This window comes from Anolis carolinensis, chromosome 3 (assembly GCF_035594765.1).
Source record: "Anolis carolinensis isolate JA03-04 chromosome 3, rAnoCar3.1.pri, whole genome shotgun sequence".
In the NCBI taxonomy this organism is placed as follows: Eukaryota; Metazoa; Chordata; class Lepidosauria; order Squamata; family Dactyloidae; genus Anolis; species Anolis carolinensis.
In genome coordinates this window covers 274,404,701-274,418,866 of record NC_085843.1, presented here as the reverse complement: position 1 = coordinate 274,418,866, position 14,166 = coordinate 274,404,701, and the positions used below count along the sequence as shown (strand labels likewise).

General features: G+C 39.6%; 1 protein-coding gene across 3 annotated transcripts in view; it reads right to left on the bottom strand.

Moving 5' to 3' along the window:
• The window catches only part of usp13 (ubiquitin specific peptidase 13), a 102,739-nt gene that overhangs the window by 79,088 nt on the left and 9,485 nt on the right, over nucleotides 1-14,166 (bottom strand). For all 3 annotated transcript variants that reach the window (XM_016991983.2, XM_008105989.3, XM_008105990.3), the window contains exon 2: nucleotides 6,131-6,256. In XM_016991983.2, coding sequence (XP_016847472.2) covers nucleotides 6,131-6,256 — 126 coding nt within the window. The remainder of the gene's footprint in view (nucleotides 1-6,130; nucleotides 6,257-14,166) is intronic.

Below are 14,166 nucleotides of genomic sequence, written 5' to 3'. Positions count from 1 at the left end.
AAGTTTAATGAGTGAGACAGCAATTATCCATTTTTTAAACAACACGGAAATGCACGCAATACAATGCAAAAGAAGACGGATCCCCTGCTTTGCCCCCTTTATGCAATAAGGTCTGTTGAGAAGACGGTGACATTCGTGACCATGATGGAGTTATCATGGGAAAAAGCGGGAATGAGTACAAGGCACCACAAAAACAAGCAAGTTCTTCCCCTTTCCCCACTCAAAACAATTGCAGAAATTCTTCAGGTATACTACTTCTAGCACAGTAAATAAACTCAGTAAAATGTTTTCTAAAAGAGAAGGAAAAGACAACCTATTGCTCCTCTTCCTCACTTCTGGTAAAAGAAGAGAAGGAAAGAAATAAGTCCTTTTTCTTTTTAACATGTTGTCTCAAGATTTCCCATCAGTCAAAATTTCTAAGTGGGTGTTTCCTTTTTTGCAAAACAAAAACAAAAACCTGCCTCTCCCTCTAAAATTCCAGAATAAATGTGGCCAAAAATATTATGGTAATACAGGGACACAATGTTTTGCATAATATGAAGCAATCTTCAAAAGCATTAGGGAGGCATTGCCACAAGATAATTGCATGAAAAATATTGGCTGCTGCAGAATAAGGTTATCATTGGCTTACATATCATATTTCATATCTAGTTAAAGAGGCCTGATGCCACTCAGAGCCACCTGCTGCATAACAACAGCAGAAGAGGGCTACTGTTTTCATGTTATCCCATGCTACTGATATCTAGTTGTTTGGCTTCTGTAGGAAAATAATGCTGAACTAGATAACCTTTACTCCGATCCATCACAGTTCTTATGTTTCATGTCCTAGAGAACAACGAAAATAAAATAGGCTAAAGGCCATGGAGATCAGCTTCTGTTTGGGCAGAAATATATAGTTGCATGTTACATAAATTCATCATAAGTCAGATTGGCATCCCAGCTATGGCCAAGCTAGACGGCGAGAGCAAAGCTGATAACCAATGCAAGTATTTTTAGTTAATTCAGACTGATGATGGTCTTAATCACAAAAACATCTGCAAATTAAAATGCACATGCCTATTATTCCACGCAGATTTGTTCAGCAGAGACCTTCATTTCATGGCCCATTACCAAAGGATGCAGTTTTCCACAGTAATGGCTCACAAAAACAAGATTACATATCTTAGTGGAACCATTTAAACACATTTGATAAATCCATATTTTGTTGAATTCATTTTTTGAGGACACCATGTTCAGAAGCCTTCTGCTACTGAATATAAACAGTTTTTATCATGAGTCCTTACTGGGCAACAGCTGAATACAGAAATCGTAGCAGACAAACCAACTTTGACATAATGCTATTCAAGCCATGATTACATTCATCTGTACAGCCAGAGAAGGAAGAACTCAGCTGACGCCAAGTAAGCAATAAGTCAAACTTATTGGTTTCATATCTAAAATTTCCTCCTCTGATGGGCTCGAAAGACTCCCATGAAACAGAAAGGGGAACTGCCAAACTCTACAGCAACATCATAAATATTTATTCAGGGGATTGGTTGCACAACTCCTGTTGTGCATGCCATCAATACTACTCTTCTGCTTCCAACTTACTCCTCCACCCCATTTCTACCTTCTGCCAGAGTAACCATAGTGATATTTTGGCCTCTTGAAGTCAATACTGATAGCCCCACACCACAGCTCTGTGTCATAGGTCAGCTGCCCTGAAGGTGTCATGGTGCCACTTTTTCCAGAAGAAACACATCATAATAGTGCATACAGTTTTTAGCCCTGCACTTAACACTTGTGCCAACAAGATCTTTGCAACCAAGAGACAAAGAATTGCCTTTTAAAAAATGATTAGGGAAGGAACATAAGCAAATGTATCATTACAGAAAACAAAAAAAGGGTAACTGTGCAGGTGCAATGCAGCACGTGGCTGTTTATCCAAGCATAATTATTACTCAGGAAAACTTAGCAGGCAAGAAAATTAGTGCTTGAAAGGTTCCAAAGTACAGTCAGCAAGGTTCAAGCCCCATAATCACAATTGATAGTCAAACATGTTTTTTTTTTCGTGTCAGGAGCAACCGGAGTTGCTTCTGGAGTGAGAGAATTGGCCGTCTGCAAGGACGTTGCCCAGGGGACACCCGGATGTTTTTGATGTTTTACCATCCTTGTGGGAGGCTTCTCTCATGTCCCTGCATGGAGCTGGAGCTGATAGAGGGAGCTTATCCGCACTCTCCCCGGGTGGGATTCGAACCTGGCAGCTTTCAGGTCAGCAACCCAACCTTCAAGTCACGAGGCTTTTATCCCCTAGGCCACCACATCTACCACATCTTAAACCATGTTCAGAATGTTTTCATCTGTTATCCATGAGGAGAGGGATGTAATAATTATCAACATCATTATCATCATCATATATATCAGGCTTCCCTAAACTGATGTCATCAAGACGTTTTAGAAAACTCCAGCATCCCTCATGAATGGTGTGCCAGTTAGGCCCGGGCTGTGGCGCAGGCTGGAGAGCAAGTCAGCTGAATCCAGCTGCAATGAATCACTCTGACCAGGAGGTCATGAGTTTGAGGCCCGCTCGGAGCCTATGTTTGTCTTGTCTTTGTTCTATGTTAAAAGGCATTGAATGTTTGCCTATATGTGTAGTGTAATCCGCCCTGAGTCCCCTTCGGGTTGAGAAGGGCGGAATATAAATGCTGTAAATAAATAATAAATTATGGGAGTTGTAATCCAAAAGATGTGGAAGGTATATATTTAGGAAAACTGGTCTACATAATATATGCAGCTATTATTTTATATGAAAAGGGGGGTTCATTACTTATAATGGAATATCTGAATCAGCTGGAAGTTATTTTGAACAATTACAGAACAAGAAGCATTAATGTACCTACAGAAACATGGAATCCTATTCCATTTTAACTCTAATTGATCTAACTTGTGGAAACCTGGGATTTACAGTTTGGGAAGGTATTTACAATTCTTCACTAGAGTTCTACGCCAGCCTCTAAATCACAGCCCTAGAGTTCTAGCAGAAAATTCAGAGTACTCCACCGAACTATAAATCCCAGGATTCAGCAAAATGGAGCCATGACACTTAAGCTGGTATTGGACTCCTATAAAGGTGTAGCCGAGACACACATCAGAGAGAGCTGCACTCCTGACTTGAATGTTTGCCTTGTGACATTATGTCAAGGATAAGTCCCAAAAGTTATCAGGAAAAATGTGGAAGATGTGCAGAAAACAAACTTCAAAGAATAGGAAGGAGGACAAACAAAAACCATGGGGTTAAGGAATTGTAAACACTCAGGGCTCAGTATTTCACAGTCTCTTTGCTGTGTCTGCAAAGCAACAGGAAGAAACAAACAAAAGACAGCTGTCCCAAATTGGCACAGGTGGAGATATGAAGGTGAAGGGGCAAGGATAGATGGCAAGCTATTTAATTTCAGCAGACTGAAAGGCAAAACCAAGGTCACAACATCTGTTCTAGAACTTCAGTATGCTCATGATAATGTAATCTGTGCTCACTCAGAAGAAGGCCTGCAGGCCACTCTAAACACCTGTGCAGAAGCATATAAAAAGCTTGGCCTTTTACTAAACATCAAGAAAACCTAAATGCTCTTTCAGCAGATACCAGCCAATCCCTCTGCAGTGCCAGAAATACAGCTTCATGGTATAACATTAGAATATGGCAGCCACCTCTCCACAAAAGTCAACATCGATAATGAAATACAACAATGTCTGAGCTCTGCGAGTGTAGCCTTCTTCTGAATGAAGCTGAGAGTGTTTGAGGATTGGGATATTAGTAGGGAAACCAAGATGCTTGTTTATAAAGCTATTGTCCTCCCAACCCTCCGAAACATGGACCATCTACAGACATCACACTGAACTCCTGGAAATATTCCATTAGCGTTGCCTTTGAAAAATTCTTCAAATCTCTTGGGAAGCCAGGCAGACAAACATCAGCGTGCTGGTAGAAGCAAAGACCACCAGCACTCAAGCAATGATCCTCTACCATCGACTTTGCTGGACTGGCCACATTGTCCAAATACCTGATCACTGTCTCCCAAAGCAGTTACTCTACTCTCAACTCAAAAATGGAAAAATGAATGTTGGTGGACAGGAAAAGAAATTTAAAGATGGGCTTAAAGCCAACCTTCATAACTCTGCTATAGATACCGAGAACTGGGAAGTCTTGGCCCTTGAGCATTGCAGCTGGAAGTCAGCTTTTACCAACAGTGCTGTGGAATTCAAAGAGGCACGAATGGTGAAGGGTGAAATGTGTCAAAAGGAAGGACGCATCAAGCCAACCCTTGTTGGGAGCGCCTTCTATCTGGAACTTGATGTCCTCACTGCGAAAGAACATGTGGATCAAGAATAGGTCTCTACAATCACCTATGGAGCCACCACCAAGGCCCTACACATGGAAGGCAATAATACCTGTCCACAAGGAATAGCCTGTGGTGGTCCTGGAAATGAATCCCAGCAGATACAAAGGCCCACTATATCTGAACAGAAACTCCAGAACAAATAATTAGGAGGTTGCTGTTCCATCAATGAAGCAACGATGAAAAAAGTAGGCATAGACAGGGTTTATTTTGTAACTCAGCTTATCCAGAGTCCTCTTACTCTCCTATAAATAAAATACATGCAAATGTCAAAGATCGTCTTCTTACTTTACATATAACATGGTTTGGCATAAAATTATCATTTTGGGTATACTAAAAATACAATTTGTATTTATAACTAAAAATTTCCCTTGCAAATGAGACTGAGAAGCATTGACCTACAAAGAATCCCCTTGGTTCTGCCAGTTTATTAGACTCAAGAAAAAACAGTAAGAAGACCATTTGGAAAATCTAAGAGCCATGGTCCAAAAAGCTCTGATACATATAATGCTAAAAAAATGCAGGCTTCTGTTTGCACCTCTGGCCAGAATAATAGCCATGGTTCCCTTGCCATTGATCTTGCGCAACCTCACAAAAAGCAAGTGTGCCAATCTTCCACTCTCTGGTAACTGAGCCTCTAAGATTGTATACATTTAAGGAATCTAATTAGCCCTTAGAGCAGTGAGAAAACCCTTGAAAATTGTCAAAAGTAGCATATAAAATCTCAGGATTTTTAATATTCACAGGTAGGGTGTTCTAAGCATCCCTTAGCAACACTAACAGACAAAAATAATCATTAAATTTCCCCAAGCCAATGCTTAACAAAAGAGGAGGAGCTGTTGCTGTTGATATGGTTATAACTTCTAGCAGTAACCTGACATGGCTGAGCCCTTATACATTTAGCCATTGTAATTCATTACAAGATGGCATGTTCAACAACTAACAGAAAAGGCAATTAGGATTTTTATCTGTCATGATTAGTAGCCTCAACAGACTTGCTACTCCTACATTAATTTATCTATTCCCCTTCCCCTTTTTTTGGAGAGGTAGTAATCCTATCTTAATAAATGAGCAGCAGCCACATTTCACATGTGGCACAATACTTAAAAAAACATAAGACTACATCTGCATTCCAGAATTAATTAAAAAGTCTTCACAGTCTCTTATTCCAAGACAAGTTTTCTACTAATGCAGTTGTTTACCTACCAAACAACCTTATTCTAAATAGGATTGGGATTGCCTACAAAGGACATCATCTGTTCAGAATCCTCTTCCTCCCCACAAGTTATGCATCGCATATCAAGATCTGACAAGTCATTTTAATAGCTGAAATATATATTTTTAAAAGTGGTTCTTGCTCCATTAGGACTTTGCACTGCAAGATCTATTTATTTATTTTAACTTCTGTACCTGTGTTCTCCCAGTTTAGAACTCAAAGCAGTTTACAACTAATTAAAATATTGTTAAAATTCATTTGATGCCAATATCCACAATGATTAAAACTATGGTAAATAAACAAACATATCCTAAACACATATACATACACAACCAAAACAATTAGCAAGATCCAGCACATTATTTTGGATCAGACAAGGAACAAATAAAGTAATTCCTGTTGGCAGAAGTTTCCTAAAATGCATCCCTGAGCCACAAAATGCATTGTGCCATTCATTACATACTTTTTTTTTCAGACAAGTTTTCCTTCTTTGTGGAAGAAAACAGCATTTCAAGCAACCCATCTCTACAATAGTACTTACCTCCTTGACGTGCCGTTTCAAATGCATGTATACACACTGCCCTGTCTTCCGATAATGCCTTTCTACATGTTCCCTTCCAAATCCCAGGAAAGTATTCATGCAGACATAAAGCCCTCCTTCAGAATCCTGCATGGAAACAACACAAAAAGAAGAGTTACATATAATATGGACCAAAAATAATAGCAAAACTAGGATGGCACAATAAGCCTTGTTGTTATGGTACCCAAAGGAGACCTTATCTTGAGTTCTCCCAGAGAGGGGTTGCCATTGCCCTCTTCTCAGAATGAGATTGTGTGACTTAGGGTGCACCTATATTGTTGTATTAATGCAGTTTGAAATCACCTTGACTGCCACATCCCACTACTATGGAATCCTGGAAGCTGCAGGTGTACAAGGTCTTTTGCCTTCTCTACTCAAGACTGCTGGTGCCTCACCAAGCTACAACTCCCAGGTTACCATCGCATTGAGCCATGGGGGTTAAAGTAGCATCAATCCGCATTAATTCAACAATTTATATGCACCCCAGGTCTGCATAGAACAAGGCAAACTTTGAAAAAGCAAAAGCCCCTCCTCCCACCCTCACATATTGCTGCTTCCAGAAGGATTCACATTTTGCAGAGAGAGTCATAACCCATATCCCTCAAACTCAAAAATCAATTCTAGAAATGGAAATCAGGCCACATCCACTTTTAATCTTTGTCTTTTCTATTTCTACTTCTTTCCCCTCTCCTTTTAAAAATAGCACTGTCAGGTCCACTGCGATCCACAGCAAATGCTGGGAAGGAGTATAATGATTGACTTATATCATTCCCATTGCATTGACATATAATTTTAGCCATTTTCTGCCTGGTGTGTGAGAATACTGGTGTTTCTGTACAATATTAAACTCTTGTTTGCACTTTAGAAGCTTTGAGCTTTGGTGTTTAAAAAAGGAATCATCTTTTGTAATATATAAAAGTAGTCTGTCTGTGTGCACACACACACTCACATACATACACACATACTGCACAGAAATGTTGTGGATGGATGGGCTGATAGAGGGATCGAGACATGCATTTTCTGTGCAAGTGTATTTTCTGTGCAACAATTATACATACACTTTTGGCAAGCAAATCTTCTGAAAGATATGAAAAATCTTGTGGTTCTTTTTTTTAATGGAGCGTTTTGAGCATTGTGAATCTATTTTTTGATCAAGGATGTGAAACAATGTGTATTCCTTATATTCCTAGTTGATGGGGACAACTAGATCAGTCCCACCAAAGTCGCCTATGTTTGATTTATACTTCCTTTTGTCAAGACCTAGCTGTGTTTCAAACTATACTTGGTTCATATTGTGTGTAACATTCCTGTGATACATAGAGCACTTATATGTTTACTTTGTTGGACTACAACTCCCACTGGTCACGTTGGCCGGTGCACTTTGAGAAATGTTAATTGAACAAAAGTAACTTTCCCAATCTCTACTATCAAAGATTTTCAGGGGGGAAAAAGATATTATTGGTCACATAGTGTGTAAATCTCATTAAGAGGCAGTACGCTATTGATCCAAGCAAGTAAACATATACTCAGAGCCAAGAATGTCAAATTCATCAGTTTTAAGCCTGTTTATTCATCAGTACTTCACTGTGTTGAAACATTTAATATTTGAGAAAATGTTATGACCAAAGCGATCAGCTTCAGACTAATTAAATCAAGGAGGATTCTGGTAATGCCAGAAAACGTAATAATATTAGGCAACAGAAGCAACTGGAACTTTCCCAATATACAGCTATTAAAAAGGAACTCAACTTGGACTGTGAAAGGCATATTAGCAATATCTATGGACATTACTGATCTGAAAACTGCATCAATGCCAAGTCTCACATATTTTGCAAATAAAAGTCTCTTTCCAATATACAGCAAAAGGAAAGGAGGCTTATGAACAGAAGGATCTACATTTTAATGCAGTTTGTACATACAACCTGTGATTGTTGTAAAAAAAAAAACATTTTCGCCTCATTCCTAAGCATTTTTCAAAAACATAAAGAATTCAAAAATGGCATTGTTGTCCTATAAACAAGGAGAGCCCTAATGGATAGTCTGAATCAATTCATCTCTGCAGCTACTTCAGAAAAGGACACCAAAACCACATCCTTCGAATTCAATCAAAACAGATTAGAGAACTCAATACTTTCCATAAATACTTTGTGTGTGTTTCACATTCAGGCTGCCATTTATCAACCCAGCCTTTGACAGCGATGGCTGACTGAACGCAGAGCACTTTTTATTATTTATATGGAAATTTAACTGTGTCTGCTGTTTTGTTATCTTAATTTTTCCCTTGAAACATTATAAGCGATGCGGTGGAACTGAAATATGTAAATGGCACATGGACCACAGGGATGGTATGCTCAATATGAATGGCTCAGCCTCCAATGAAGCAACTTGTCTGTTTTCAGGGGAGGCAAACTACACAAAATATTAATATGGTTTTGAACAGAGTCAATATATGTACAGTACAGCCTACAGTTTCACCTATCCATATATTCCTCCTTAGGGATTTTCTAGGTTCTCCGTGTGATTCTATGGTGTGCTTCTACCCTGTAGGACTATGCAAATTCCTAAAGAGAATACCTCTATGAATTTTCTAGGTCCTACAAGGCGACTGTTTGATTTGCAGGAACTGAACATGGCACTTGATGACTGGGATTACCATGAATAAATCACAGTCAAATTGATAGCAAGTAACAACAAACTTCCAGCTTTTTATCCAACTTTCTCTCTCAATAGCACATCAATTATAGTCAGTGTCTCTGGAACAAGCCTAATAATAGATATCAGATGTTGGGGAAGAAACCATACAACGGTGAGAAGATACAGCTCTCTAGATATTGTTGGACTACAATTCCCAGGCCTCCCACCTAAACAATGCAAGCAAAGGCTGCTGGAAACATTACAGCTCCAGACAATTACCAGCCCAAGGCTATACAGAAAAATATCTCAAGGGAGTGAATTTACATTTCAATAACTCATTGATGCAAATGTTACAGAAGAGGTGGGGAGCCCTTGTCCCTTCAGATATTTTGGACCACAACACCCTTGATCCCTCTTCACTATGCTGGATGGGCCAACTGAGAGTCTATCACAAGCAAAGACCAAATTATACAGGAATTGGGAACATAGGCCAGATGGGACTGAGCCTGTTCACTCAGAAAAATAAAGTCACTGAGGACACTGGAAGGATTCTACCACCAAAGATGTCTCTAGGATCGTGACTTTATGTGTTGGACTGGCAGAGAAGCTTCTGTACCATGCTAAAAGTGGTCACTTCCTCCAGTTGGTCTACTATATGCATTTGCATCTCTAACGTTGTTTCAGGATTGTCTCTGGCCTTTCTAATCAGCGCAGCTCCCTCCCGGTGACACTTGAGATCTGAAGTGTGTGTGTTATAAAAATAGCCCATCTTCCAACAAGAGACGACAACAGCCAGGCAGCTGAGTCACATTTGAGGCCCATATAGATTTTCAATCCAAATGGAAAACAAAAGGGGATTGGGGTTATTCAATATCTAAAATCAAGGATTTGCCTCAAACGTGTACTTGTCACAACCTATAAAAGGAAAATGTATGTTTATGGTAGGAAGTGTTGAATAAAGTGACCAAGTATTAATTTTGTTTCCAATTTATGCTATCATGTGTATTTGTTTTTGTCACAAAGCCTTATTTCATTCAGTTGCAATTACTCAGCAACTTTCAGTCAGTTGATGCCAAAACAGTTAACAGGACTGCTCACAAACACTTTGCTGACTGAAACATATAACAGCAAGATGGCATTCTGCCTGCTTGCAAGGATTGAAGCAAAATGAATTAGCAACTCCTCTGTAGTTATTGAGAGCAATAGTGATTGCATCTACACTGTAGAATGAATGCAGTTTGACACCCCTTTAACTTCCATGGCTCAATGCTATGGAATCGTGGAAGTTGCAGTTTGATGAGGAACCTGCTCTATTTGGCAGAGAAGGTTTAAAGACCTTATAAAACCACAACTCCCATGATTCCATAGCACTGAGGCATGGCAGTTAAAGTGAGATTAAAGAGTATTAATTCTACAGTGTAGACACACCCACTCAAAAACACACCACTCTCACCTCTATAGAGGGAGGGACTCAAGAGGAACTGCTGCCTGTGGAAAACGTCTCATTCTGTCCAATGATAGGACCAGTTTCCAACATAAAATAACAGTTTGGGCCGGGCTGTGGCGCAGGCTGGTGAGCAGCCTGCTGCAATAAATCACTCTGACCATGAGGTCATGAGTTCGAGGCCAGCCAGTGGCGGGGTGAGCACTCATCAATTAAAAAATAAAAAATAGCCCCTGCTCATTGCTGACTTAGCAACCCGAAAGATAGTTGCATCTATCAAGTAGGAAATAAGGTACCACTTATAAAATGGGGAGGCAAATTTAGCTAATTTACGACGTTGGAATGAGGAAGTGCCATCACAGTGGATGATGAAGCAGCTGCTTCCCCCTGTGGCCAGAATCGAACATCCCCTCAGGAGAAGGCTAAATTGCCTCTGCGTCTGTCTGTCTCGGTTCTATGTGTATATGGGCATTGAATGTTTGCCCTATATGTATATAATGTGATCCGCCCTGAGTCCCCTTCGGGGTGAGAAGTGCGGAATATAAATACTGTAAATAAAAATAATAATAAATATAGATACAATTTTAAAAGAATGAGGACAAGATGGGGAAGGAAGGAAAAAGTCAGTCTACCTGACACAATGATCAACCAAACTGATGAAAGTGGACATTTCTGGGAAAAGAAGAGGAAAATGGCAGTAAAGTCAGGCCAATGGAGGAGTGTTTTCTCAATTCTCTCTAAGATGAAGGTCAAGAGGCCTTACGGAAAGCCGTTTTAACAGAAGTGAAGCCACAAAATAATCAAAGTCATCATAACTTGGTTTTGAGTTCTCCTTCTCTGGGTGCCTTCAAAAAGAAGCTGGATAGCTGCTTGTTCCTGTTGGGGAAGTTTTCACAAGAGATCCTGTATTGAGGAAAGGGTTAGACGCAATGTCCATGTGAATCCTTTGGCTCTATCGATTTATAACTCCAAAGCCCATCGATCTGGCTGCAATATTCTTCTCTCAAATCTTTCATAGACAAGGTTTGGCCCTTGGCTCCTATAAATCAGTGATAGGTGATCCCTTCACACTTAAGTGAACTCTGGAAATTTTCTCTAAGGAGGAAAAAGTAAGGCACTCTAAAGTTACAAACAAATTATAAAAGTTTTTGTGAACTTGTCGTCTCTAACATTTTATAATCTGGTCCTTACAAACAGTATTCTACAGGGGATGTTATGGGTCTTTGGGCACAGAGCCCATGGAATATACTTTGTACCAAAGGAATCCTTACAAAACACAAACTCGCCTTCCATAAACTTCCAGTGCCTTATCACACATAATTCCAACGTAAACAGAGATAACCACAATGTGAAGAGGATGTTCGAACTTTGAACTCATGACCTCCCAGAATTGCCACAATATGGTGTTGCCAATCTATACAAATAAAAGATGCTTTGTTTTTTTTATTAGGGAAAGAAGAATGCAAACAATAATCTCCATTTGTCCATTCTCATGATTCGACTCTTCTATGACCATGATCACAAACACAATTTGGAAACACTAGAAGACAACTAAACATGTGCTACAGGACAGAGAAACAATCCTCTTTTTTAATACTTAGAATAAAGATAGATTTCAATGAAAATAGCTTCAAAACATTTCAGTCTCTATTCAGAGACACATAAACAGCACATTCTTTTATTTACTAGTTTGGGTATCCGGCGTTACCCGGATTATTAAAAGAAGTTATTTTTATACAGAATGCATAAGGTTATGGCTGAACTACAACTCACATCATGTCAGATTAACTCCCTGAAACTCTATCAATACTTAAGGTTTGTCATGTTGGGCAAATGTGCTCTAGATGCATCATCGGTGAGGTTCAGTATGCTCTCCTGCTGCAGGATGAATTACGACTCCCACAATGGTGGGTCAGTCCCGTCAAATCCCACTAGTATATTCAGTTGGTTATGAGGGTTCTGTGTGCCAAGTTAGGTCCAAGTCCATCATTGGTGGGGCTCAGAGTGCTCTTTAATTGCAGGTGAACCATACATCCCAGTACCTACAACAGCTATAAATCAAAGTGAATTTGCCCAAAACTCTCAAGTATTTTTCATTGGTCATGGGGGTTCCATGCACCAAATGTGGTCACAGTACTGTGTCTTGATGCAGAGTGAACTGCAACTTCCATCATGTGGAGTCCATCCCCCAAACCCCTCCAGTATGTTTAGTTGCTGCTCAGTTCTGCTCTGCTTGTTATGCAGACAGAGTTGAAAAGAGTAGGGAAGGGTTAAGGGAGAGGCAGTGGGCGGGGTCATGCAAATTCCACAGCAATGGAGAGAGTAAGGAACCCTGGGACATCTGCTGTGGAGGAATAACAGAACATCTAGGATGAAATTATCCCCAAATGAAAGCCTTCACTTGGATGGTGGGCAGTATGGTGTTTGTGGAGGACATTGGCAGGACTCTTGGACATGTTTACGGTGCTCACTATAACCTGCAATGTCATTTGCTTTTGGTGGCTCCTCAGCACTGTGGGTTAAAGCTGTTTGTGGAAGCAGGAGCCTGTCTGTGAAAGTGGGCACCCCAGCCACATACACACATACAGATTTTCACTTTTATTATGTGTATGGATAGATTTTACATTAAACAATAAGTCTAAATTGAGAATTAATCACATGCGTTGAAAGTGACAAATTAAAAAACAGCAACTCTTTTGGACATGCTGGTTTCCCATATTAAAGAGTTTAGCTTTATTCTAACAGGAGGGATTAAAAGGCATCATACTCCTTCTATATTGCAAGCTCATTGAGGGATAATAACTTTGCATTCAAATGATCTTGCAGACATGCCTTTAAGTATTATGCAGTTCCCCCTGAAATCTAGTCTCTGGTGTTTCACAGAGAGATGTCAGTATGAAATGTAAGTTGTGTGGACAGCAGAGCTTGTGTTGAGCATTGTTGCTACCATTCAGACAGGTAAAAAGGAGAGTAGGTCCAAGACCCATAAAAGCATCTTCAGTAAGAACAAGCAACTCACAAAGAAAGTGCTAAACAGATATGCCTAGAGGAGGAGATGATGAGATCTGGATCCATGAATGTTTAACACAGAATCACTGTCCTTTAATATCTCTAACCCAGTCATCTCTACATGCAGTAAGAATGAATAAAGACATGTTGCTACACTTGTTTTTAAAGTGATGTATCATGACTTTTCCAGATCCACAATTTCCAGCAACTTTACCATATTATTAAATGCTCACAACGTATCTGTGAACACATTGAGGTGCATGCATTCATTTCATTGCCATTTAATAACATGGGACACCATCATTTGTGTTTTTTTCATAACAGTGGCAGGTCCCTTATCTAAATATGGCAGGCACACAGTATCTGTAGGTTCTCATACAAACTAGAAATCAAAGGACAAATGATATATTACATAGAAAAGCCATGGTTAGATTGGAGCTTTATTCATTTTCATTTCACAAATGTATTTCTATTTTAAAATGTATTTATGTTCACACAAAAAACAACTGTGTCTTCCCTCTCTGGTTCCCCAGACTAGATTGCTACAGAGATGTATAGACATGGACCACATAACCCTTTTTCCGACAAAAATCACTTTTGCAAAGTACAGTTTGGTTCAGTCAGGATAAATAGGATGCATGTAAGCCTACACATGAATATAAATGAGCAACTAGAGAGTAATTACATACAATGAAAACTGAGTACAAACACTGATCTTGCACATGCACCTGCGTTTAATAATACTACTGAGCCCACGAACTGCTCCCTTTCTGGTGAAAAGAGCACACTACACAGATTGCTGTGTCTAATCACAGAGCGATAACCAGAAGGTTAGCAAGACACACCAGAGAAGGAAACACAAAATCTCCGCCTCATCAGTTATTTCAAAATCCCTCAGGGATGAACAACG